Here is a 26,246-nt window from a genome sequence, read left to right on the forward strand (position 1 = left end):
GGTGTCAAATATTTTGAAACGGAGGGAGTATATACGAGTCCAGAAAGTAAAATCTGCTACTACTAGCTAGTTGATCAGTTTGTCCATCTCTTTGTCAGCTGAGAAACTAGTAACTAATACTGGCAATTTTTGACAAAACTGCACAGTGACAATGCTATAAAACGTATACATATATAGCACGTGCATACAACATTTTGTATGGCAACTTTTATAGTATCCTCACCCACAATAATAATACACCTTATTTTAGTATCAATAATAGTACCATTCTTAATTAGCCATATATTATAACAATATTATCTAATATATATATGAACATTGATAAAATATCAAATCGCACCACCTGGCCGGCCGGGCCAGCTAGATTAATTAATTAGGTTGCTTCTGATAGCCAGTTTTTGATCAATTTCCTCTTAGGATGAAGAAATCCAATTAACCAGACATGTCAGGTCACTGGTGGAGAAACCATCTTTGGTCGGTCCACCAAATTCTACAGTAGTCTCGGTTCCATTAAAAACCGGGACTAAAAACGATTTTTAGTCTCGGTTAAAAAAATTTGATCTTTAGTCCCGGTTCAAAAAGTCACCGGGTCGAATTCAGGCCCTAATTATCTTTAGTCCCGATTGGTATAAACAACCGGGACTAAAAATAAAATAGATTTTTAGTCTCGGTTGTTTATACCAACCGGGACCAAAAATAAAACCAACCGCGCGCGGCACAGAGTCTGGATGTTATCGTTCCATCCCCTTCCTCTCTCTCTACTCCCTAGCTCTCATAAACAGCAACCTCAGATCGGATCTGGCATTATGCCACAGAGTCTTCTCCTCTCCCCTCTCCCCTTCCCCTCTCCTCCTCCTCCTCCTCTACCAGAGCGTGCCCGGGCGACGGCTGGCGGCGGGCCGCGGCGGCAGGGAGCGCGGCGATGGCAGGAGCTAGCGGCCGGTGGCGCCCTCTCCTTTGCCGGAGGGGGGAGGCGGCAGCGGAAGCACAATTTTCTTTTTTTTCCCGAATTTTTGATACATTTGGATCTAAGAACTTGTGATTCATTGGATCTGTGATGTATTTCTTTAAGAATTTGAGTTGTAGTTTTTTGAGAATTTGTGATGTGAATGATTCATTGATTTGAGGATGATACTTTGATTTTGGGATATTTGGGATATTTGGGGAGATTTGGGAAGGAGCAACTATTTGGAAAGAAACAATGAAAATAAAAAAAAGAAAAAAATGGTGACCAACCGGGACTGTGCTGCTATCTTTAGTCCCGGTTATTTTAACTGGGACTAAAGATAGTGTCCCGGATTCGTAGTCCCGGTTAAAAATCCGGTACTACAAAGGGGTTGACTACACGGAGCTTGCTGCAACTTATGGTAAATAAACCACGGTTAATCAGCAAATAGTTAAAAATGTGCCTGTGTCAACCAAGAATAGTTAGTAGTTGAGTTGTTCGCGGTGATGTTGCCTAACATGAGGTGCTTCAATCTTCATTAGCACACTCGTTTCTTGTACAACGTCCTATTCATTCTGTTCCGTCACGCTAGGGTTCAATGACAACAGTTGATGATCGATTAGGCAGCCTTAATTGCTGTGATCAATGGAGATGCACGTGTCCTAAAAACGAACATAGATAGAGATGCCCATGTGTGCTGTGACGTCGCATAAAAGTACGCATGGACGCTAGCCGTTAACATACCCTCACGTCCCAAGACCAAATGATTCTAAGATAAAATAGAATATTTTATAGTAAAATAAATCTGAACATACCAGAACAGATTTATTGTAATAGAAAATGTTATATTATATATTAGGTTAGTTTATTTTAGAACGAAATGAGTGTACTGATTGAATGTCTTTGGTACTTAAAAGATAGCGGTTGTGTCAACTAAAGATAACAATTTTGGTGAAAAGAGATGGAAAGGTAGCATTAACCATTGTTTTTTATTCTAATGAGACAACACAACATATATTTTTCGATTGCCAAATTGCCAGAGGTATTTGGAAGGCCGTATGCATAGCTTTTGGCTCGAACCGCCTACTATTGCCGCTAACTTTTTTGGTAATTGGCTAAATATCAATTTTTTGTGAGAATTGCGGCATTGTGTTGAGCTATTTAGACCTGTAGAAATAATTGGTGTTCAATGGCTCCAAGATTAAGTTATTTTTGCAGGTTATCTTCAAAAGGACCTATTGGGCGAGGCAATGGTCTTAATCGAAGATGATAGCAACCAGTGAAAGAGGGTTGCAAACTTTTGAAGGTTAGAATAAGTTTAGTGGTATTTGTATCATGTTGGGCTAATGGTTGTTTGGACCTTGTGTAAGGTGTTTGGAGACTATGCGCTCGTGTATTGGCCATGTACATCCTGTTAAATTTAGAGGCTGGGTTTATCGCGTTTTATAAGAAAAAACAGATGGAATGACTACTATTTCACATCACGTAAAGCTCCAGGTGAGATACATCGGTGCATGCAACTTACTAGCCATGAAAGACAGGTCTAAAATTTAAATACTAGTTAGTGTATTTTTAGTATTTTAGTCCACTTCTATTGCACATATGAATCTCTATATTAAGTTACATTGTACTGACTTGTTCACCCGAAGCAAATAAGAATAATTATCTCTTTTTTTTCATGTGTGTATAAAGATGTCAGATTTGTTAAGGAGAATATCACAAAGCTACTAAGAAATAAGCAAATAGTTTTTTTTTTTGCATATGTGTATCCAGATGTCAGATTTGTTAAGGAGAAAAATATAGAAACTACTAAAGAAAATAAGGACCTCATGAGATCAAGATAGCCTAAAAAAGGGAGGAAGTTCGCAGGGCTTGAGGGCAAGTTTTATAGTGGAGGTGGATGTCACATCTAATTTAGATCATGTCATCTTCTCATTAATTAAGAGGCAACACATACAACATATCACATCTAATACACAAACCCCAATATTAGTCTACTCTCACATCATCTTGCACTTTTCTTGGATATTGTGTAGAGGTTACCTCTTGCATGAGGGGTGGCTCATTCTCTCTCCTAACTTCTCTCCTCCACCTCATCATCTAATCTTATGTGGCAAATTTAGAGGCAATGTGTAGAGACTCGTAGTACTTGCCCTCAGGGGTTGCCTTCTAGGCCTTTTTACCTTGTCTGAAAAAAGGGCCTCTAGGGACTCAGCTATGAAGGAAAGCATGCGATGTTCATAGCCAAATTAATGCTAGGATGTTGATTTTCATATGCTTTTTCCGAAAAAGAAAAAAAGGGACAGCAATAGGTGGTACTAAGGTTGTTTTCACCTTGGAATGAATGGACATGGTGATGACCAGATTCGATTCTCTTTTCCGGAGATACACATACACCACTAGTAGAAGAGACTGTCATAGCACCTTGCCTTCCTAGAAATTGATACCAGAGAGGGACCATCTTATATGTCGTGATCAGTAAGGATCCATCACCAAACAGTTGGGATTTCTCCCAAAGATGAATGAGACGTCCATCAAAGTACATACTACCCAGTACTACTACTCAGTAGTTTGTTCATTAAGGTAATAAGGCCTTGTTTAGTTCCAAACTTCCAACTTTTCCATCACATCAAAACTTTCTTACATACATAAACTTCTAATTTTTCGGTCACATTGTTCCAATTCCAACCAAACTTCCAATACTAAGACGTTAAGTTGTCTGAACTCTGAATTCCACTGAACATAAAGTACAGGAACTATAGTAGTGGAGTAACCAAACCTTCTGCAGCTTACCCTTCAGAAATAAAAATGGTTTCTGCAGCCGTTCTTCAGCCCAAGATTCTAAAATGGAGAAAAAATCAGTATGTGGTTATGTGCAGTGTAAACAATTAGACAAAATAAACAATAGTAATGGTGGGGCAGTAGGGGCATGGGCCATTTGTTGGTATGTGGCAAGTCTCCCTCAAGCTCTGCTAGCTCCCGTGATGATCCAGAAGCCGCTGCTTGTCCACTGCAGGATGTTGTCGCCGTCTCTGAAGGTGCAAGTAATTCCAGTTTGGCTGCTTGTTTACGGTGGACGAACGGCCAAAACATGGCCATTCTAAAATCATTTTCTGGGCTGCGTCGCTCTGAACATTTCAATCTCTTGGACCATCCGCACATTGCTGTTGACTAACTGCATTCTCCGAATCAAAATTTTGATGTCTGTTTGCTGCTGCAATCATGGCTTTTCGAACCTTAGAGGCATCTGAATCCGAATAATCGGTTCCTGGAAATGCATGATGCTTTCTGCTTTCTCCCGGGCTGTAGGTTGATCCATTTGTCCTGTGATTAATCAGGGCCAAAGCGAATGGTACACTGATTGCACAATTAGTAGGTCCAACCTACATCGAAATAGTGATTGTAAGTAGATGAAAGCTCTGTCCATCGCATGTTTGCTTGTCGCCAGAATTATTAATGAGTATAAAGTACGTGTCGAGCAATTAGGTCGCACTTAACTACACGCTTTAATTAATTATTTGCACTGTTTTATAGACTTCGACAAGACAGAGAAAACAGGGTCCTAAAATCTTTACCCTACATGATGCAGGCTCGCAAATACTGATTCGTACCTTTCAAAGCTTCTGAAACTGATACGCCATATGCCCATATATATTCCTGGTCTGGCCCCACATACCATGCTGTGCAAGTGCACGTCTACGAGCCACATGCACCCACGTAGCAAGGTTGGGCCCACCTCTCAGTCCTTGGTTGAGCTGATTCTGATACCGTGGGCCCTTTTCCTACTGCAGCTCGACACCTGTACCCTTCTTGAGTGGCAAGTTGAGACTGACCCTGAGCAGTTCACCATCACACCTCATGACATCAGGCAGAAAACAAATAGTTAGGCGAGCTAAGCATCTCAACAAGTTAGCTTAAGCAGTTTTGACAAAATCAGAGGGAAATTCGGATTGATAACATGATCAGAGTCACTGATGTTGTAGTATCTCTTGATCTGCAACTCATTTATTTCCCCAGATAGTGTGTGTTCTCCATTTGTTCAGACAAAACAATGGACAGAAAACCAGCACAACCTGGACAGGTGACCTCTAGTGCCTGGATCCAGTGTTCCTGAGCTAAGGTCCAGTTTTTCAGTTTTTCTCAGAAACTTCTGCATATTGGTGATGCTTGGGCAAACTTATTCCCTGCCATAGGATTATGAAATTGACAAATTGTAGAGAACAAGTCATTTTCAGCAACTTAGACTAATCGACTGACCTAACAAGACATTGGCGACAATAGGAATCAAATTGGGGCCTAATCATGTTCGCGAACATTAGACTTTCTTATTCAAATGTTTCCTGTCTGAATCAATCGGCAAATTACAATTGCACAACGAAATATCTTCCCTATTTCATATTCCAGGCACTGGTAGTATTACGTCATTCAGCCTAAATAAGACAGGCACTAAGCTTTCACCATGGTATAAATTAGTTCTCAGAAATGATGTCACAGTTCAGAAAATAAACACAGTTGAGTTGTTATTGACTTCTAAAAACAAGCGATGTACAGATAATCATGCCAGAAAACTAAATTATTCTGTTATTTAAAGTTGTACATTATCGTTGTATTAAGAACATTTCGATAGATACAACGTGATGTCATATATGAAAATGTAGCATATATACTTAAGTTCTCTCAAATGATGTCATAGTTCAGAAACTAAACACAGTTGAGTTGTTATTGACTTCCAAAAACAAACAATGTACAGATAATCATGCCAGGAAACTATATTATTCTACTCCCTCCGTTCCAAAATAAGTGCACTTCTCTTCAAATTTGAACTAGAGGAGTACACTTATTTTGGAATGGAGGAAGTATTATTTAACGTTGTACATCATCATTGTACTAAGAACATTTCTATAGATACAACATGATGTCATATTTGAAAATGTAGCATATATACTTAAGTGATAGTATAGTTTATAAGTCAAGGTAAATAAGAATGTGAAATTTGACTTGGAAACAAGAACAACAATACAAATTATAAGGATTAATTGTACCTTAACTTGTTCATATCCAGAACCACCAGACAAATTAAACCAGTCCCTTCGTGGTGCTTTCACCTGAAGCAAGCAACTAGGCCTAGAATAAACAAACATAAAGGATCCATAAATATATCTGAAGTTATGAGAAGCTCAGGAATTGATGCCATCATGATTGATCAAAAAACAAGAGGGAAAATAAATTAGTCTTGTACCAAAACAACCATTTTATACTCGCTCGTTAGATAGAGAATATGATGGAGCATTACACAACTCTCCATATTGCGCTACTAACTCCATAATTGTTGTTTTTCAATGCTCCCTTTGTCGCAAGAGCTCTTGTGCTCTCAAGCAGCTAGTAACTGGAGCAGGCTTCTACTAGTCTATTCGGCTATTCCATCACCGCATGTTCAGTTCAGCTGCATAATGCAATGCAAAGACAACGAGAAGTTGTCTTGTACTTCGACTCAGCACCAATCTGCCATTTGATGGGAAATTCTTTCATCCTAACAACTTCTAATCATGCACTGTTCAAGGGTGCCTAACTTAATTGTCATAGTTGTATTAAAGTACATACAGGATTCTTCAGAACATCGAGCACTTGGAAAGCCCTGGGACTCTTCTTTTAAACAATGTAAGAGTAAAAACAAGTCAGAAAGAAGTAAAACATATGTTGTGGACAAAATTCTTAAGGTTCCATGTTTCGCAATTTGTTGCATCTGTAACCCTTTGTTTGGAGTGAACTACAAAATAAATGATACATATACTAAAGTTAGTGAGGTGTGCACTTGTACAATCAAAATACTCACCTCCTATCGTGCCAAAATTTCTAATCTCAATGCAATCAAACAAGCAGCTGTACTGCTATTCTTGTTCTGAACAAAAGTTCTTCTCACTCAAAAATTACTGTCAGGTTAACTCCAGCAAGGGATTCAATCAGAATATCAGAATCACGCTGATCTTAAAATTAGAACATAATGCTACGGCACATGAGCAGTTACGGAAACAAGGAACGATTCTCATCGAAGGACCAAGGGGATAGAGATTAGTAACCTTATCGAGGCGGAATTCAAAGCAGAACGAACCCCGGAAGCCTCGCCTGCATCGTTTCTACTAGGGCATACATGCTCTGGCGCTCATAGAACACAGAATTCAGATCCAGATGGAGAGGACGGCTCGATTAGATGAAAATCGCAACGTATTTTTTTCTCATTTTCGCTACTCCCTCTACCCCGCCAGCGATCTAGACTGGAATTTCTCACGAGGATGCGCCAATATCCGCGCCCCTCCTCGAATTTTCTCAGATTTTTTTTGTGGCGTTTGATCGAGAAAGAAATCGGACGAGACGATGCGTGAAGTCCCACCAGTCGGCCTGCCTCGTAGGACGAATAGCTTTGGTGGACCGGAGCTTGTACCCGGCCCGCTATTAAGACCTGGACCCTTTTTCTTTCGGAACAAGTCCACTTACATACCTTATTTTCCGTCGAGTTTAATTCGCGTCCCTAAAACGTATAATACCAGAAATCTTGCCATCTAGTAACTTGCAATACCAGATTAAATTAGATCCGGACGAGGTCGCTGGCGCGTGAGCTTGGCCTGGGTGACCTTGGACGCCAGCAGGGCGCCGACACAGGAGGCCATCTTGGACGACACGAAGGCGGAGGCGGAGGCGACGGTTCTCAGCCTTGCGAGTGGCAGCCTCGGCGTGCTTCTTAGCGTCCTCCTCCCGGCATCACTTGGCAAAGGAACTTGGGGCCCTCCCGCTTCGGCGCTCTGGCTGCACCCAAGGTCACCAAGGCCAAGCTCGTGCGCTGCTGCGAAGAGGAATGGCGCAACATGTGCACCGCACAGGAGTGCGAGCTCACCGGCCCCTTGCCTCCCTCTCCTTCTCGAACGGAACAGGCTCTCTGGTCGCCTTTGCCTCCCTCACACGGAGGTCAAGAGAGCTCGAGCTTAGACGGGCTCGCCGACGACTACCCCTCATGCTACCTCCTACGCCTTCCTCGCACGGAGGTCATGCGAGTTCAAGCTTGGATGGGCTTGCCCACCACCTCTGCCTCTCTCATATGGAGGCCGGGCGAGCTTGAGCTTGGACAGGCTCGCTGGTCGCCTTCCTCTTCCTCTTCCTGACTCTCCCGCCTTCGCTTTCCTTGCATAGAGGCGCCGTGAGCTCGAGCACGGATAGGCTCACCCATTGCCTCCCTCACCGCCACCCCTAAACAGCTTACGCGGTTGCAGAAAAAGATAAAAGAAAGAAGTGGGACACTGACATGTGGCCCTATATGTTTTTCTATTTATTTTTGCTGGTTAGGATATCAAGTTAGTGAAAACCAGCCATTCGTAATGTCATGGGACCTATCTTAAACAGTTTTGCCAAGATGTGATGTGAAGATTTATAGTTTTACGTTTTAAAGAGATGTTAACTAAACTCGATGTAAAGATAAGCTACGGCAAGTGGTGTTATTCCTTTCATCTTTCTGAAACTCCTGGGACATAAATCGATGGACCAAACAAAATGGGACGCATGTTCACACAAAATGGCCGTCACGTAATCAAAATCCCGTTTAGACTAACTGGTATGGGCCTCTTGTACGTCGAAATCCCATTTCGGCCTAATATTCATAGGTCCCAGTCTCGTTATTGGGCCGCACGCACGACAAAAGATGGAATAAGTTCACCGGAGGTCCCTCAACTTAACAACGAGATTATTTGAAGTCCCTACAAACAAAACCAGAAATGTATACCCCTAATCTTATATAAACCGTGCACTAAAAGTCCTATGGCAGTATATCTGGCTGGTTTTACTGACGTAGCATCCTAGTCAGCAAAAAAAAGAATTTAAAAAAGTATGTGGGGCCCACATGTCAACTGCACATATCTTTCTCTTCTCTTTTCTTCTCCCTCTCTTCTCTTCCCTCTCTTCTCTCTTCTCTTCTTTGGTCAGGAAGGCCGGCGGCCGGCGAGCGGAGCGACGATGGGCGGGCAGCGGGCGGAGCGGCGCTGGGCCACGGGCGGGCGGTGGGCTCTGCGGCCACGACCACGGCAGTTCCTACAGCGGCGGCAACCATGGCCTCGACGGGAGGAGAGAAATGTGGAGAGGGGAGGCGGCCGGCGGAAGATGGGGGAGGGGAGAGGCGTCGCCTTCCTCCAGACGGGCCGACGCTGTCCGTCGTCGTGCACGACGCCGCAGCCGCGTCGAAACTCCACCTCCACAATTTTACTCGGATACCATGATAAGAGCAGAAGTAAATTTCACATGGACATTCGGCACAGCTCTGGATACAGACACCTCAATTAACAAACCAAAATGTACACATTTAGATTCCGATACCAATTAACCGATCAAAGAGCAAACATATGAACTAAAAAACATCGATTAACCAATCAAAGACTGAAAATTCAGATTTTCTGACACCAATTAACCAATCAACGAGTTTACCTTGCGGCATGGGAGCTCATCGCCGTCGCCCCTGCCCAGACCGCGCTCCATGCGCACAACTTCCTCGCCACGCCGCCGCTCCGCGGTCCAGGAGCGCCTCACCGAGGAGGGAAAGAGCAAGGTAAACTCGTCGCTTATTTCCCTCAGGCAAGGCGGCAACCAAACCACTGTTCTACCTCCAAGCCGTCGTCCGTCATCCCCTATACTGCTGCTCCATCTCGTCGGCGTGCGGCCAGATTGCCAGAAGCAGCAGCTTCCCGGCGGTGGTTCGCGGGGGCGGGCGCCTAGCCTAAAGGTCACCGGAGCCGCCGCCAACCGTTGCCGACGGCCGCTCCGCGTCGAGCCGTCGACTCCCTCTTGAGTTTGCTCGTCGTGCCAATGACGACGGCGACGTTCGCTGCGAGGCGTGCAGGTCTAGGGAGTCGGCGGAGCAGATGCAGACGTCCCCAGCCGAGGCCGCCGACGCCGCCTCCTTACCGCCCCTAGTTGGCGTCGCCTCCTCGCCGGCCCAAGCCGTCGGCCGTCGTCGGCTCGTCGTTGGCGTGGTCCCCAGCCGACGCCCCCACGCCACCTCCTCGCCGCCCCGGCTGCAACGACCGCCGCCACCATCACCTCGTCGAGGGAGGAGCCGAGGAGAGACCAAGAGCAGGGGAGAGAGGGGAGGAGGGAGAGAGAGAGAGCAGGGGAAGAGATACCGTGAAGAATGAGGATGACAGGTGGGGCATGCTTTCGTTTTTACCACATCAGCACGAGTGGACCGGGTCAAATTGCCACGTCAACAAAACCACTTATCTATACTGCTATAGGACCTAGATTGAACGGTTTTATACTCCCTCCGTTTCAAAATGTTTGACACCGTTGACTTTTTAGCACATGTTTGACCGTTCGTCTTATTAAAAAAATTTATGAAATATGTAAAATTATACGTGTACATGAAAGTATATTTAACAATGATTTAAATGATATGAAAAGAATAAACAATTACATAAATTTTTTGAATAAGACAAATGGTCAAACACGTACTAAAAAGTCAACGGTGTTAAATATTTTGAAACGGAGGGAGTATATTTTAGGGGTGAAGATTTCTGGTATTGAGGATAAGGGATGCCACACAAACTCGGTGTAAAGTTGAGGGACAGTAGATGAACTTATTCCACAAAAGATCCCCGTTCAAGCCCATGGGTCAGCCGAGTCGAACAGGCTGCATCAAGTGGACGTTCATGGGCCGGACATTAAATGGGCCGATTTCTATTCGCAGCCCACGTTGCCCGTTCCGAGTGTTTGACCGGCGTCTCGCCGTCGCCGGTTTCATCACGGACCAAAAAAGCAGCTGAAAAATCGGAGAAAATTCGCCCAATTTTCTTCCAATCTGCTTCTTAATTCTTATACAAGCAGAGAGATTTGATTTTGAATTTTTTTTTACAGGGTATTGATCGATGAGATCTCGTGGTGACGTCATAGGACGTAGACCATGCCGACCTCGAGCAGCGACGCCGGCGGCACGCGCAGCACCACGTCCGGGCCGCGGCAGTTTCGCCGGAGGAAGTTGTACCCGACGCCGACGGCGAGCTTCTTCAGCAGCGACGAGCCCGGCTTGGTCTGCACGTGCGAGTGCCCCAGGATGAACGCCGTGCCGGCCTCCCTCGCCTCGCACAGCTCCTGCAGCTCCTCCACCACGCCCTTCTCCACCTCCGGGCTCGCCGCCTCCACCACGAACCTCACCTTCTTCGTCACCGGCGCCGCCGCCGCCGCCGCCGGGACCTCCACTATCCCGTTCGGGCTGCGCGCGGCGTCCACCGAGGACACGCCGTCGTGGGAGGCCTCGTAGCTGAGGCATCGCCGGAGAGGGTTCGTCCCGATCACCGTGAGCGCGTTCTCGCGCTCGTAGCGGCCGTCGTCGAGCTGCTCGCTCCCGCTGCCGGCGTCGCTGCAGCGGTGGTACAGCGCGTCCAGCTTGATGAAGGTGGCGAGGCTCTCGACGAGCTCCGCCTCGAACGAGTCCACGTCCTGGTGCACGTCGCGGTAGCCGTACCGCACGATGCACCGGTACGACCGGTGCCCCGCCGGGCCGACGCGGCCGACGAGGTAGCGCTCGGCGGGAAGCACGTGCGGTACCGGGACGGACTTGACGCAGACGAACACCAGCACGCGGTGGAACGCCGGGAGGTTGGTGACGAAGCGGGAGAAGTTGGCCGGCACGCCGGAGGTGAGGTCGGTGTAGACGAGGCCGATGCCCGGGACGCGCACCATGCCCAGCTTGTCGCCCAGGGCGAGCAGCCACTCCAGGGTCACCTTGTTGTGCAGGTCGAACTCGTACTTCTTGATGGTGGTGTGGTGCCAGATGAACATGACGGCCATGAGGATGAGCGCCAGCATGATCGGCAGCCACGCCCCCTCCCGGAACTTGATCAGCGACGCCGAGAAGTAGAGCGCCTCGATGGAGCCGAAGAAGAGGAAGAAGACGAGTGCCAGCGCCGGACTCCGGTGCCAACACAGCATGATCACCAAGGATGTCAGGCATGTCGTCACCAGCATCACCGTGATCACTGCCAATCCTGCACAACAACTCACATTCTAAGCAACGCAATGAAATTCTAATGCATATCTGTTGCAGAAGTTCAGAGCATTTGTTTGATCGGATTATGAACATTGTTTTAATCATGAAATATATACTTGAAGTGATCAGAAAGAGCTGAAATTACAGTGAAGTATAGCTGACAGGATGGTAATGGATACTCACCGGATGCATTTCCCATATGCTTGGTATCGCGAAAACCGACAGTCACAGCAATGCAGAGGACCATGAGCAGCCAGTTGATCTCAGGGATGTAAATCTGGCCATGGATATTCTCGGATGTGTGCACCACTTTCACTCTTGGGAAGCAACTGAGTGACTGGCTCTGGTTGATGATGGAGAATGTTCCACTGATGATTGCTTGGCTTCCGACGACCGATGCCAAAATTGCCAGCACAAGCACAGGCCACCTTACACTCTCTGCATTTTGCATAAGCCAAAAGAAATGCTGTAACTTCAGTGTGTCTAGATAGGTGCAGTTCTTCAGAACCATCAACTGCTACACATGTTCAGTTCAGAAGAATAGTGATGATGTTTCAGTACCTGGAACCGATATATAGTAACCAATTTGGTAGGTTGAGTTCAGAGTGTGATGTTTCGATAAATACGCAGCTTGGCCCATGTATCCCAAAATCAGTGCAGGGTATACTAATGTAGTGAAAGCAAGCTGCAAAAATCAAGGTTCAGAGTTGTGATTTACAGAAACAATGAAGGAATGAAACCATGGAACACATGGACTGAAAATTCACGACAAGCGAATTACCTGGATTGCACTGTAGGAGAAATGGCCAAGATCAGCAAACATTGCTTCAGATCCTGCAATGCCAAACATTTCAGAGTTGCTAACTTCATCCAATAATCCATTTCCTAACAATTTTAGAACTTACAAAGGGAAAGGATGAACTTTATCTCAGCATACGCATACTTCACTTTACCTGTCATGCAGAGCAAAATTCCCCCCAGGGACATCCACCCAGACTTCTTAGTCTTCCTCAAGAATTTGAGCATGTAATAGGGATTAAGAGCGCGATAAACTTGAGGGTTCCAGTGGATGATATTGTACAAGCCAAGCATGCTCATGCAAATCAACCAGGCTAGGACTATTGGTGCAAAGAGAAATCCAACACGATGGGTACCGTAATGCTGGAGTGCAAACAGGAACACTAATATGACACATGTTATCGGAATGACGGCATCTGCACAGAAAAACGCATAAATGAGCATGGCAAGGAAGCTAAAAAATGTGAAGGTTACAGGTGATGTAGAATTAATGTATTAGTACTTTTGCATTTAAAGCTTCCACCTTACTCTCTCTCAGATTCAGTTTATGACAAAAATTCCTAATCCAATCATGATCATTATCAGCAGTTTGTATAGTTTGGGGCTGTTCTTACAGTTTTTCATTATATCAACCAACAAAGATCTACCCAAAGCTGAACAGTCTTGCTAGGCTGTTTATATCATTAGGAAGTACTACATGAACTAGCTACAGCTAGAGTACTACTCATAAAGGTGTTCTGAAAAACTTAGAACAGAAAAACAATTGCACTTCAGAATTCAGAGTTGAGACTTTACATTCATGCTGATCCCTGGACAAGGAGAGTTCAAGCCCTGAAACCGCTGAGAATACTGCAAACAGACAAATCAAATAGCAGAGAGCCAAATGTAAGCAACTCTTTTCTCCAAACAAGGTACGCAATTTTCGAAGAACAGTAACCAAAGGGGGAAAAAAAAAGCTCAGTCTGAAGATTACCAGATATCGCGGGCGTGAGGACGCCATCCCCGATGACCATACAGGTTCCAATCATCACCATGATCAGCAGAGCAGTCTGCAGAGTCTTGTGCTTCTCAAGCCACTCCTTGATTCGAGACCTGTTAGCCACTTCAGGCGGGTACTCCAGCTTGTACGTGGAGAGCTCCTCGTCGGCGACCTGCCTGTTTGGGAGGAGGCTCACATTGGCGTGCCTGCAGATCAGAGAGTAGAGCGCAAACGTCCCTCCTGCCAAATCCAAATCGCAACAACAACACATAAGCTCACCAAGAATCTTCTGCAGACTGCAGAGAGGCAGAGTTCAGAATCTTGCAGGCAGAAACAAAACAGCAGCAGCTTGAGAGAGGTTACCTTCGCCGTTGTCGTCGGCGCGGAGGACGATGGAGACGTACTTGATGAGGGGGATGAGGGTGAGGGTCCAGAAGACGAAGGAGAGGACGCCGAAGATCTCCTCGTTGGACTCCGAGTGGGTGATGTCCTCCGCGAAGGTGCTCTTGTACACGTACAGGGGCGAGATGCTCAGGTCGCCGTACACCACCCCGAGGCTCTGGTACGCCAGCAGCAGCGTCGTCCGCCATGGCTCTCTCTGCAGCAACAGCAAAGGTCACTCTGCCTCAGTCACTTCTGCATTGGTTCGAGCTTAGCTGCCGGATTGATATCACCTACCACGGCTTAAGCTGGAAAAAGCTCTCTCACCTTTCGAGGCGCCATGCCTCTCCCGAACTCAGGATCCATTGCTCAGCAAGAAACTGATCCTCCTGCTCCAAGAAAAGATGAATTAGATACAACACACTGTCATAACTTGTATAGATTCTGCAGGCCAAGAACAAGATTGAACACAGATAGAGGACGCACCTGGGAACAAGCAAGAGCTGACAATGTGAATTGCAGTAGTACTAGGTAATCAATCGAGAGAATCAGCTCTAAGAAGGGGAAAGGGCGAGGAGAGCTGGGAAAAGCAAGGATGCAAATATATCCAAGGTGAAAAGTTGCAGATGGAGCCCCTCAAGATCACTAATTGGAATGAATGCGAGGTGATGGAATGGAAGGAAGCGATATAGACACGTGTGGTGGAGCAGTATCACACTTACAATACAAATCCTATTAATCAACTACTAGTGCTCACTCCTCTACCTAAGCTTCAAAGAGATAATCACACTAAACTTACAAAGTTGGGATAACACCAAGTTGCATCATATAAAATCAAATCGATGGATGGCAAAGTGCAGCAGGTAGGGGATTTAACGAGAGCTTTTTGGGCATATGACCGAATGGAACAGCCAGGGCAGGCCATGTGGGTCCAAGGACAAAAGCATGTGAAATCACATTCTCGCATCACAGCACAGGAAGTGCCGACTCAATGAGCTTTTGCTTTCAGAATGTAATGCAGACCAGGGAAGCCTCCCCTAGATCATCACTATTGCGTTAATGGTGGAATTCGCATTCCAACCTCTTCTTCTTCTTGCCTCAAACCAATGCAAAAAGATCCAAACCTTTTTGGTCAGTTCAGAGTTTGGCAGGGAGGAGAGGATAGGTCCAAATCGAAAAGAATAGATGATAACGGATCACCAATTCTTTTTGAAAGATGGACTCCTACCACTTCTTATGTCTCGAGAAAAATGTGATCTTACTCATGCCGAACCTTATGTAAACTTGTGAAAGCGAAAGAATTGTTTACATTCTAATGCAGTGACTGGTCCAAAAGTGGACTCCTATTTATTTTTACAGAGAACAGTTCTTGATTAATTATAGCTGCAAAGATCTCATATTTGCTTGCTGAAAGGGCAAGAACAAGGAGCTAGTAACAGCACAAAACCCAAGAGATCGTATTCCCATTTTTGGCTTCTCTACTATACACATTGGTGTGCAAGAAACTTCTGAAGAAATCAAAGAAGCAGCAGAAGACAGAAAAGCATTCCCCTAGTTCTGCACCCAACCCATGTCTGCATCTCAAATGCCAAACGAGCTACTACTAATCTTTTAGGACGACGACCAGAAGAGGATTTGAAGAATCGACAAAATATGACTCTGATGCAACGGAGAACATTAATACAGCCGTGCCGGCCACACAAGTTTGAGCTGTTTCTTTCTTTCTCCAATCAAATAAAGAAAAGATGGAAAGAATCAAGCAAGTACCAATAACACATGGCCATCTCCTCGAGTATCCCGCGATGTGCCATCGATGATCCGTTCCACGCCACATGGATATGAATAAAAGCGAAGCGAATCGTATCCGGCACTCCCAGGCTTGGTAATATTTTTTTTAGAGGAGATTGTATGCTAAATTTTTTTATATATAAAAAAAACCATTGCAGATATACGTAGGTTACAAAATACCATCATACTATATGAAAATAACCGAATGACATCTAAGTTCTAGACCCACATGCCAATGACACGTATCATGGTATCTTTCAACTCTTTGAATTTTGTACGGATATATAAACATTAACATTTGTAATATACTGTGAATATACACAAGAGTAATTTTCATAAAATTATAAATATTTGATCAAATTATCACAAAACTACAGATTTTATCAGAAAACTACATATTTAAGACTAAGTATCATAAAACTACATATTTAACAATAAAATTATCACATAATTACATATTTCGGGGTTTAAATCCTTAGCACTAATATTATATTTGAATTATAAACATCCGAGTTTTGTCTAAACTGATGCTAAATTTGTATTTTTATGATAATTTTGTTAGTAAATTTGTAGTTTTACAACACTCAACCTTAAATCTGTAGTTCTATAATAAAGTTAGTATTAAATCTGTAGTTTTATGATACATTATCTTAAAATTATAGTTATGTGATAATTTAACAAAAGTATTTGTAGTTTTATGAAACTTAATATAAATATAATGGTATATTAACCTTTTACATGATAGGATACTATAAGACTGAGTTTGGACTGGCCAATTAGAAACACCTCTATACTATGAAAACTTACGACTCATTAATACATAATTAATTAATTAATTAATAGCTTAAAAAAATTTAAAAAATGATTAATATATAGAATTATTTTAAAGTAATCTTTATATAGAATTTATTTTTTATAAAATCATATTGTTTAGTAGAAAACAAGGTGTAAATTTTGAGAAAAAGGGTAGCATCAATTTCATTCAAAGGACAAGGACTATCCGATCCACTGGTCCAATTTAGTTAGCAGAATTAAGATGAGGGATGCTGTTGGGTAGTCCTCCAGAAACCAGAGCGTTAACATCAGTTGCATCGCCGCGCCGTATCGGACCAATCCTTTCCATTTCCATTGTTTCTATCAACGTGGAGTGCCTACCTGCTCGTCTCAAGAGATCGAGAGGCAGCACATGGCTCCGTCTGCATGTTTGCCGTTGCCGCCGGCTGCATCGCAACGCGTGCCTCCAACGATAACGACAATGTAAATAACGTTTCTCTCAAGACTGAAACGAATCCTACAGCTTTTGGTCCCCGAAAACTCGCCAGGTTTTCCTGTGCCTCTCGTCCCTCGTCGACGGTAAGGACCGGATTGGCAAAATCGCAATCCCGGACATGAATGAAAGCAGTACTAGCTTCATTGATGACAACAACCTTGTCGTATATTTTCCTCTCTGCTCTTCATCTCACATGGCTGCACAGAAGAAGGAACATGCATCGATGCGTGATCAGAATGACACTTTCGGCGCTATATGCATGCTCGATTTGCAGCATGCTGCTATCCACAGTCACACACAGCATGGGCCAGTCTGTAAGGTCCACAGCGATCGTACTACGCGTGTTGGGGTTTGGTAGCTCGGGTTGTGGTTTTGGTTTGGCCGACCACGTGTGGAGATGCATGCGAGTGTGTGGTTAGGGTGGGCATTTGGTCTAACCGAACATTTCGGTCTCGGTCTTTGGTCTTTTCGGTTTTTGAAAAGTGAGACCGAATTTCAGCGTAAAAATGTCAGGACCGACAAATTCGGTCTCGGTCTCGGTCCTCCTGACCAAAATTCAACAATATTTTCATATATGCAAAGAAATAATGGAAATTTTAACACAAAAACCACAAAAAAAATTCGTGTGCGCTTATGAGTAAAGAATCTTATTATGTTGCATGACTAGAAGAAGTAGATATGAAAAAAAGAGTTTAATCCTATTAAACATAGTGGATTGTAGGTTGCATTTAGATATTTTTTTATTATTCGATCTATTCGATTAACCGAGAAGACTAACCGAATTGACCGAACAAAATTCGGTATTTCACTGCCTAAGACCGAATTGATGACCGAATTTCTCGGTCTCGATCTTTTCGGTTCGGTCTTTTTCTGTCCACCCCTATGTGTCGTGTGTGTCCATCCATGTGCATGTGAAGCTTTGGAAACTTGCCCTGATCCTAGAGGACAAGTGATGCTCACGTGTCGTTGCTAACCTGCATACTAGTGGAATATCATTTTTGTGTTTCTTCTGTACAGTGTACAGTTGGGAATCGACCAGATTAGGGGTCAAATCCGTGCACCAGCTTGGCTATACTTTGCTGTGTTTCTGCACGGGTGAAGTTGGTAGCGTTTGTTCGTGTTACCACCTCCATGTTCAGCTACCGTTGGGTCGTCTACTGCACTTAACGAAGATGTGATCTCGTTCAAGACATTTGATGGATCCTTTAATTTCCAACTTGTCACTCACACACTCATCACGCATGATTATGTTCACTCAATCATTAGGCAGCCTCCATATATGACACTAGTTTCTACGTCTCTAGTACGATCCATTGACGTGATTGTACTAGAAATGCTCGAGTCCAAGATGAAAAAATGGCTTCTCGAAGATGCCAATCTGAATAAATTGTAAGGTACGTACTAACCTCCATTTGTCTACGTCTCTACGATCCATCGACGTCCATCAACATATTGCACTAGAAATGCTCGAGTCCACTATGAACGCATGGCTTTCTAAAGATGCCAATCTGAAAGCTAGTATTCCTTCCGTTTTATATTATAAGATTTTTTAGCATTGCCCACATTCATATATATGTTAATAGATTTATTAACATATATATGAATATAGGCAATGCTAGAAAGTCTTATGATATGAAATGGAGGAAGTAGCTTTTTATTTCTTTTCTGAAGATGCACGCAACCTGCCACCGGTTGCTCTGCACCAAACCTACAAATACTACTACCTCCCCAAATTAGTTGACGTTCTAGATTATTTGGTACTACATGCTAAGATTTGGAGTAAAATATTATAATGCCTTTATCAAATTTTTCGTGAATGCAAAAAAGATCGTGCGTCAATATACTAGAAGAAAGCAGAGTTTTGGTTACACAACATAAACGGCTAGAAAGCCATTGCCAGGGGACGAGGAAGAAAAAACCGGAAAAGAATTGTTTAAGGACTAGTTAAAGAGGATAAAAACTCCTAGAGCAAGAGAGGGCGGAGCCCCACTAAACTCCCAGCAAGTCCCCAAAAGCAGCAATGTCAGCAGATGACCACAAACAGTCTTCCGGAAAGATGGACTTCAGCTCCACTGAAACCGAAGAGAACGAGTGATCGAAAACTATAATGCAAATAATGCATGGTTGAGCATATAAGCATAGTTGAGGGTAGAATAAGAATAAATTCAAATAAGATATGATTGACTTTAAAATGATAACTATTATGAGATAAAATTTAAATGGTAAAAAGACAACTAATTTAGAACGAAAACGAAAGGAGTACTTCTGAAGCCTGCATGTGATTCTCAGGCTGGCTTATCATTTGCGATAGCTGTGGCATATTAGGCTGCAACGGTACAACGGTACAACCTAGCCGCCGCTCTGCTGCTGCTCAAAAGCCACCATAGGTCAAGGAAAAAAAGACTGTCCTAATTTTTTTTTAAATGTTCATTGTGATTCTTAGAAAGAATTGACAGATAGTCTAACTTATGAGAATATGAATAAACTAGAAAATTCAGTTTTTGACTAATAGTTTATTTTTCTAAATTCTATAACTATATTGTCTTAAAATCTAGATAAAAAGCTAGACTATTTCATAAAGTCTTTGATTATGAGAAAAGTTGTAATCGGTAGAAACTCTCTCGGACAGGTCCAGTATAGCGGCTGCTGCTGCAACTCTAAGATAAAAGCTTTCTTAATTTGGTCACATATGGCTTAATCAGTGATAGTTACTTCGTTAGATTGGTTAGGTCGATGTCAGTTGACAAGTACAAATCAAACATGTGGTCACTGGTCACTACGTATGTGTACAATTCGCGGTGATTTGGTTATGTAACTGTAGATCGTATAAGGCCCAAACAAAGGCCCAGTTAATAATTGGGCTCTCTAGTTCAAGGGCCACGCGAAGGCAGACACCTGCTGAAGTCTGATTCCAAGATCCAATCAAAGCTTAAGAGGATACTAGGCACAGAGAAAAAAAAGTTCTACTCCCGTTTTTCAATAGATGACACCGTTGACTTTTTATCACATGTTTAACCATTCATCTTATTCAAAAAATTTACGTAATTATAATTTATTTTGTTATGGGTTGTTTTATCACTCATAGTACTTTAAGTGTGATTTATATCTTATACATTTGCATAAATTTTTTGAATAAGACAAATGGTCAAACATGTGAGAAAAAGTCAACGGCGTCATCTATTAAAAAACGGAGGTAGTATCATTTTTATTTCTTTACCTGGAAGACGCACTGTACACTCACATATCAATTACGTATCTAGGATTTTTAATATGGGTGGTTCAACTTATATAATATTTTTAAATACCCTAAATATAACAAGGTTAGAGATATAAATTGATCAAATGTGCATCATAACATATTAATAAGGGATTTTTTTTCTTTTTCCAAAAGTTTCTTTTCACATATTTATATACGTGTATTGGGCAGTTGGGCTAGGGTTTTTTTCCCGGAACCACCAGGACCACTCCTGGATCCGCCTATGATACACATACGTGAGTGCGAGTGCATTTCTTAGCATATGCTTAAAGGAATAGAGGCCTTGACCTCATTTAAATCCTATAGAAAAGCATAATATTCATGTGTATTAGGATTTTAACAATAGTGATAACAGCTGTACACCCATGAATCTACTACTCGCATGCTTTCGTAAGAAGTTTTTTTCCCCCTTAAATGTACTGAGACAGAATTTTGAATTAAAAAGGCCAAAGGTAAAGGTACAAAATCCCCTCGAACTGGAAGTTGAAAGGTGCCATATCCTTCACCGAAAGTGTAATTTGACAAGGTGATGAAGGATTTTATGATGGTGATGGACGATTTTGACGTAGGATAGGCATTCCACGGATTGACAAAACACAGAAACAGCTTAAACGACCACAAAAATATCCACAGCCGGGTCCACCTGTCAGTTGGAAAGAAACCCCAGTTCTGTCCGTGGATGTCAGAGAGACAAATCCTCGGAGTCGGATGACACGTCGGTGTCGCGGCCGGAGAAGAGGTCCATGCAGAGCTCGCCGTAGAAGCGGCCGACGAGCTGGACGAACACCGGCGACCTGAGCTTCTCCCAGCAGCACAGGAGCTCCTCGACGTCCATGAGGTCCCTCACCTTCCTCTCCTCCACCAGCATCTCCATCAGATGCTTCTCGAAGCTTCTGCACGCCTCCTCCACACCGTCGTCGCCACCGCTGCTCGGCTTCGTCGACGCCGCCGCGGCCTCGCCGAGCTGGGCCTGCAGCGCCAGCACCCGAGCGGCCGTCGTCGACGCGGGCGTGTCGAGCGACGGCGACGGCGCGCGCAGGCCGCCGCCGCCGCTGTCGTCGTCGGTGGACGACGATGCCGGCGGCCGGTCAGCGGCGGCGACGTCGTTGCGGTCGGCGTCGGAGCGCATGGACATGAGCGGCCAGAACACCGCGCGGACGGAGCTGAAGCTGCCCGCCGCGCGGCGGCGCCGGCGCCGGCTGCTGTTCATCTTGCCCACGGCGCGGCGGAGCAGCGCCCGCGGGCGCCTCTTGAAGAGCGCGAGCATCCCACCGCATGGATTGCACTGCAAGCAACACGACGGCGACGGCATCGATCGATCGATCAACCGCAGCGCATGCGACGCAATGATACGACGCCACTAACGACACAGCTCGATCGTGAGCTTTACGCCATATCTCTTCTTCTTGTTGTTGTTCTTGGGCGTTGCATGCAGTAGATTATCAAGGACTAGTGGGCTAGCCACCAATTGTGCATTCGCAATGTGCGTTTGTTGGTTGCTGGTTTTGAGATCGATTTGGTTGTTGATTTGATTGAATCGGTTGAGTTTTATGATGAGGCGAATGCATAGTGGCTTTGCGGGTGGAGGTGGAGTTCACGTAGAGGCAGAGCAGGCGAGCGACAGAGTGGGAGGACACGATGAAATGAGTTCATAGCTAGCACAGACGGCCAAAGCAAAGCAAATTAAAATGCAAAATTAGACAGATCGAGTACGTGCATATGCAGTATATACCAATTTAAAACATTTAACCAGCAGGAGCCATGCTGTATATGTGACAAATCTAAATGCAAAATTTTGCGTTGAATGTTATTTGTCGTTAGGGGAGTTTAAAACGACCTGATGATCGATCAATAATTGATCAACTTACATATCTATGTTAGCTAGCAAGCTGAACGGATTGAACGGATTGTAAGAGGCTTCCATGTAGCGTGAAAGCTGTCTCGTTTATATTTGCCTATTTTTTTTCTCTAGCTAGCTAACTACAGCTTGAGAATTTGTATATCTGTACTTTGTTCGAAGCATCATAGTTTTTGCAGACTATTTAAAAAACTATTAGCTCGTTATTACCATCCTAAACGTCCTCTCTTCTGGGTACTCTAAGGCCCTCTTTGTTTAGGCTTATAAGCCAACTTATAAGTTGAAAAGTCTAAGCCTAAACAAACAAGCAGCTTTTCTGTTTGGCTTTTTTGAAGCCATAAGCCACTCTAACACTATTAAGCCAAAAATTAGATTGGAGAAGCTTTTTTTTTGGCTTATGTGAGGTAGATGTATGACTCAACTACTAAACTTAGGACATTAAATCCACCGGCTTATAAATCATATAAGCCAATAAGCTGATTTAAAAGTCTAGACCAATAAGCCTAAGCCTAAACAAAGAGGGCCTAAAAGTTAAAAAAAAAATGCCAAAGTGAACCCCACATTTAAATGTGTGGCAGACAGTTTTCGGCATTTGAAATGTTCCGTCATAGGAAATGCTCACCGTAGGCCCAATGGCCCATAAGTGCGACTCGTCATTCGGAACTGATGAATTGGACTGGTCTGAATAAAGCAGACCTGGTCCAGGGCTAAGTAGGCCTTGGAGATGTCTTATGCAGGAAAAAGTCTACTGTGGCTCCCTCAAATTAGGTAGGATTTGACTGGTATACCTCCATAAAAAAAACCGAGTGTATCGCTCATCTCAACTATTAAAATCAATATAAAATAATTGGGGCCTAGCTATCCATCGCGCGAGAGATTTTTGATCCAAATCACATAGATTTTAGATAGTTAGATTAGGCTTATTTGATCACTTGATTAGAAGAGTTTATATATGTATCAACATATATTAATTATATATATTGCATATATTTTATTTATTAGATCTTTACTTCGCAAAAAAAATATCACCAACTCATCTACTAAAAGTTACAATGTAATTACACTATAGTTTCAGTGTAACTACACTATAGTTACACTGTAACTATAGTATACTTACAGTGTAACTATACTGTAACTATAGTGTAATTACAGTGTAACTATAGTGTAATTACAGTGCACTTACATATCATATCAACTGAACTTACAAATGCAATTTTAGTTATATAGAATTGTAATTTTATATTTTAGTTTTAAATGTGAATACAGTATAATTATATGTAATTACATTGTAACTTGCACGTAACTATACGCTTCTCGTGCTCAGTGGAGGTCACGGGATTTCTCTCATCCGTATCTAAGTAGAGTTAACATTTAATCGCTTTTGTTGTATAGTAAAAACATAAAAAGATACGTGCAAGACATTACTGGGTCACATACATGCACTGCTTCCCCGCACGTATGTATGTATCACTTACATGCATGTCACAAACCGCTGCCACCGAGGATATCACGTACGAATGGCGCGCTGCACCATTAGAAAAATCGACAAATATTAAGAAAAAAATTTGACGACAAATTTCTAGCAAAACCGAATAATTGTTATCTATTTTAACAGTGGTTTTTACTAACGTGACTCGTTAACCTACTCTAATAGCCTAAAAAAAATAGGGACAAGCTCACACGGCCCAGGTTCCATGGAACATAAGAAAAGGTGGGTCAATTTGTTGCGGAGGCGGCGTGAAAAGTTGACCTTGCGGGCGGCGGATGGACAGGACACAGCGGCGCGTAATAATACTGTCCTTGGCAGCATCACTTAGCATGGGTCGCCAACGAACGACGTGATTGTTTCGGCCATAGGGTCGAGCATGATCGCGTCGTACTATACGAACCGGTGGTAAAACAGCCGTAGTACGTACACATACTAGCGCATCATCGGTGGCCGGATGCAAGTCGGCACTAGCTACTTATTGCTCTCGAACTCCCCCAAATCCTCTCTCGACCGCCTTCATTCCTCCAATCCTCCGTGCTTTTGTTCTCTAGACTCGAATGATCGAGATCCATATGTGATGTGTGCCGTTGCGCCCACTGCATGCAGCAGAAGCCTCATCATGGCACGGTCGGCCGATCGATCAAGTCATCAAACGCCGTAGAGCCGGCCCGTAGAGTAGAAATCACTGTGCACTAGGTGTTGAAATTATAGGCATATAATGATTTAATCTATTCCATAAATAAATCATGACATTACAGATGAAAACTAGCATGAACGCATCATTAGATCTACACATGTAAGCTACAGTATAACATGAACAGATCAAATATGCGCAACATATTGAATACGTACCGAGGTGACGGAAAGACCGGCTGCTTGGTCGAAACTTTTCGCAGGCGTCTACGAAGGCACGAAACACGTGAGCGAAGAGGAAGGCGAGCCGTCGCGAACGAACAGGGAGCAGTCGCGCGAAGCGCTTCCCAAAAACCTTATTGCCGCCTTCTCCCGGTGTAGGACGTCGAAGGCAGAGGTTCCGGAGACCTGCTCTCTCGATCGCCGGTGCACGCCGGCGAGCGAGATGGAGTAGTCTACGAGCGACGGTGCAGTACAGAGTAGGAGGCAAACCCTAGATTGATTTCGCGCGTGTTCCGTGAAGACGGCAGGTCGGTTTATATAGAGAAGGGTCGCTTGATCAGGGCGCCCGCACGATCTCTACTGCGCGTAACCGAACCGGATAAATCGCACGTAACTTATCCGGACTCCACGCCGTTTGCACGCACCGAATTTTTCGGAACGTTTCCAAAACAAAAACGAATCCGAATTTGCAGCAAAACAAAACTGCAAAAGGAGGCTGCATCTGCGCAAGGGTGAGAAGCCAATTTTTCGGACCATTCGACGCGTACGTCGTGCACGCGCGCCGCCTGCCCTGCCCTGCCCAGGCGAGGCGAGGCGAGCGAGCGCGTGTGTTTCCCCTCTTCTCTCCACCACACATGCTTCAAGTGGCTAGGAGGGCATCCTCCCTTTTAAGGAGATCCCCCTCTCCTAGAATAAGCAAGGTGGTACTAAACTCCACATGCATGCCATCCCATGAGGTGGGCTTTTGTGATTTTCCAAAGAATTAATCTTCGAGTGGGCTAAGGCCCATTCATTAATTCCAACAATCCCCCACCAAATCTCAAAATCCCACTGAGATTTGCCTTTTCCAATGTACTGTTTATATACCAGCGGTTCGATGGAGATCGATTAAGGTTGAACATCCACCTAGAACTCCAAGCAAGTTTCACTCAAAGTCTTATCTGGTACTAGACCGTCTGTAGACTACCCCTCGGGTGGAGCGTATAAGTCATACTCCTAGGTCTTTAGTAAACTTCCTAGAAGATTCACCCAAAATCTTCATAGACTGCGACCAACAGTCAAGCTTACAAAGGTGAGTTCTTTCAAGAATGCTCTGCAGGACAACATCTTCGCTAATTAAAGCCAACAGAACTCATTAAGTCATAGCCAACCTGCCTTGCAGCTCACGAGAGTACATGCATCTTCACTTGGAGAGGGTATATATTGGTACTCTCCTCTAGTTTACTAATGATTTGTTCTTCCCAGGATCTAATTCACGGGATCTCCGATCACATAGACTGGGTTACCACCATAGTATAACTCACATATGTCTCAAACCCATCTCCTTCGATGCATTGTCTATCACATTTCGTGATAGTCCCTTCGTGAAGGGATCTGCCAGGTTTCTCGCTGTTTGGATGTAATCCAACGTTATAACTCCGGAGTTTCTTAATTTCCTGACAGACTTCAATCGTCTTTTCACATGTCTAGACGATTTCATATTATTCTTAGAACTATTCACTTTGACAATTACCGTTTGATTGTCACAGTTTATAAGGATAGCCGGCACCGGTTTTTCAACAATAGGCAGATCCATTAATAGATCACGCAGCCATTCTGCCTCAAC

General features: G+C 44.0%; 2 protein-coding genes and 1 long non-coding RNA gene across 3 annotated transcripts; all 3 read right to left on the bottom strand.

The window, feature by feature from the left end:
* Nucleotides 1-3,480: 3,480 nt before the first annotated feature.
* Nucleotides 3,481-7,264, bottom strand: LOC127780624 (uncharacterized). Its single transcript, XR_008018797.1, has 4 exons — nt 7,024-7,264; nt 5,989-6,070; nt 4,558-5,130; nt 3,481-4,329 (listed from the first exon to the last, which is right to left on the bottom strand). It is a non-coding gene; the product is annotated as an uncharacterized LOC127780624 (long non-coding RNA).
* A 3,483-nt stretch (nt 7,265-10,747) lies between these two features.
* LOC127779452 (probable potassium transporter 9) lies at nt 10,748-14,973 on the bottom strand. The gene is made up of 10 exons (XM_052306228.1): nt 14,611-14,973; nt 14,452-14,513; nt 14,107-14,341; nt 13,738-13,983; nt 13,560-13,613; nt 12,920-13,180; nt 12,748-12,800; nt 12,528-12,651; nt 12,150-12,404; nt 10,748-11,964 (listed from the first exon to the last, which is right to left on the bottom strand). The coding sequence occupies exons 2-10, from the start codon at nt 14,488-14,490 to the stop codon at nt 10,865-10,867; spliced, it is 2,367 nt and encodes a 788-aa protein (XP_052162188.1). The 5' UTR covers nt 14,491-14,513; nt 14,611-14,973; the 3' UTR covers nt 10,748-10,864.
* A 5,755-nt stretch (nt 14,974-20,728) lies between these two features.
* LOC127779453 (uncharacterized) lies at nt 20,729-21,942 on the bottom strand. The gene has a single exon (XM_052306229.1). The coding sequence runs from the start codon at nt 21,748-21,750 to the stop codon at nt 21,121-21,123; it is 630 nt and encodes a 209-aa protein (XP_052162189.1). The 5' UTR covers nt 21,751-21,942; the 3' UTR covers nt 20,729-21,120.
* Between the last annotated feature and the right edge of the window lie 4,304 nt (nt 21,943-26,246).

Source organism: Oryza glaberrima, chromosome 7, assembly GCF_000147395.1.
Source record: "Oryza glaberrima chromosome 7, OglaRS2, whole genome shotgun sequence".
Taxonomy (NCBI): Eukaryota; Viridiplantae; Streptophyta; class Magnoliopsida; order Poales; family Poaceae; genus Oryza; species Oryza glaberrima.

Excerpts from the sequence above, each read along its gene's own strand:
- LOC127779452 (XM_052306228.1), bottom strand. The coding sequence starts at position 14,490 with ATGGATCCTGAGTTCGGGAGAGGCATGGCGCCTCGAAAG. Across the intron at positions 13,984-14,106 it reads CGCCGACGACAACGGCGAAG|GAGGGACGTTTGCGCTCTAC; the intron begins GTAACCTCTCTC and ends TGGATTTGGCAG. Across the intron at positions 13,181-13,559 it reads GTCCAGGGATCAGCATGAAT|ATGCCGTCATTCCGATAACA; the intron begins GTAAAGTCTCAA and ends TTTTCTGTGCAG.
- LOC127779453 (XM_052306229.1), bottom strand. The coding sequence starts at position 21,750 with ATGCCGTCGCCGTCGTGTTGCTTGCAGTGCAATCCATGCGGTGGGATG.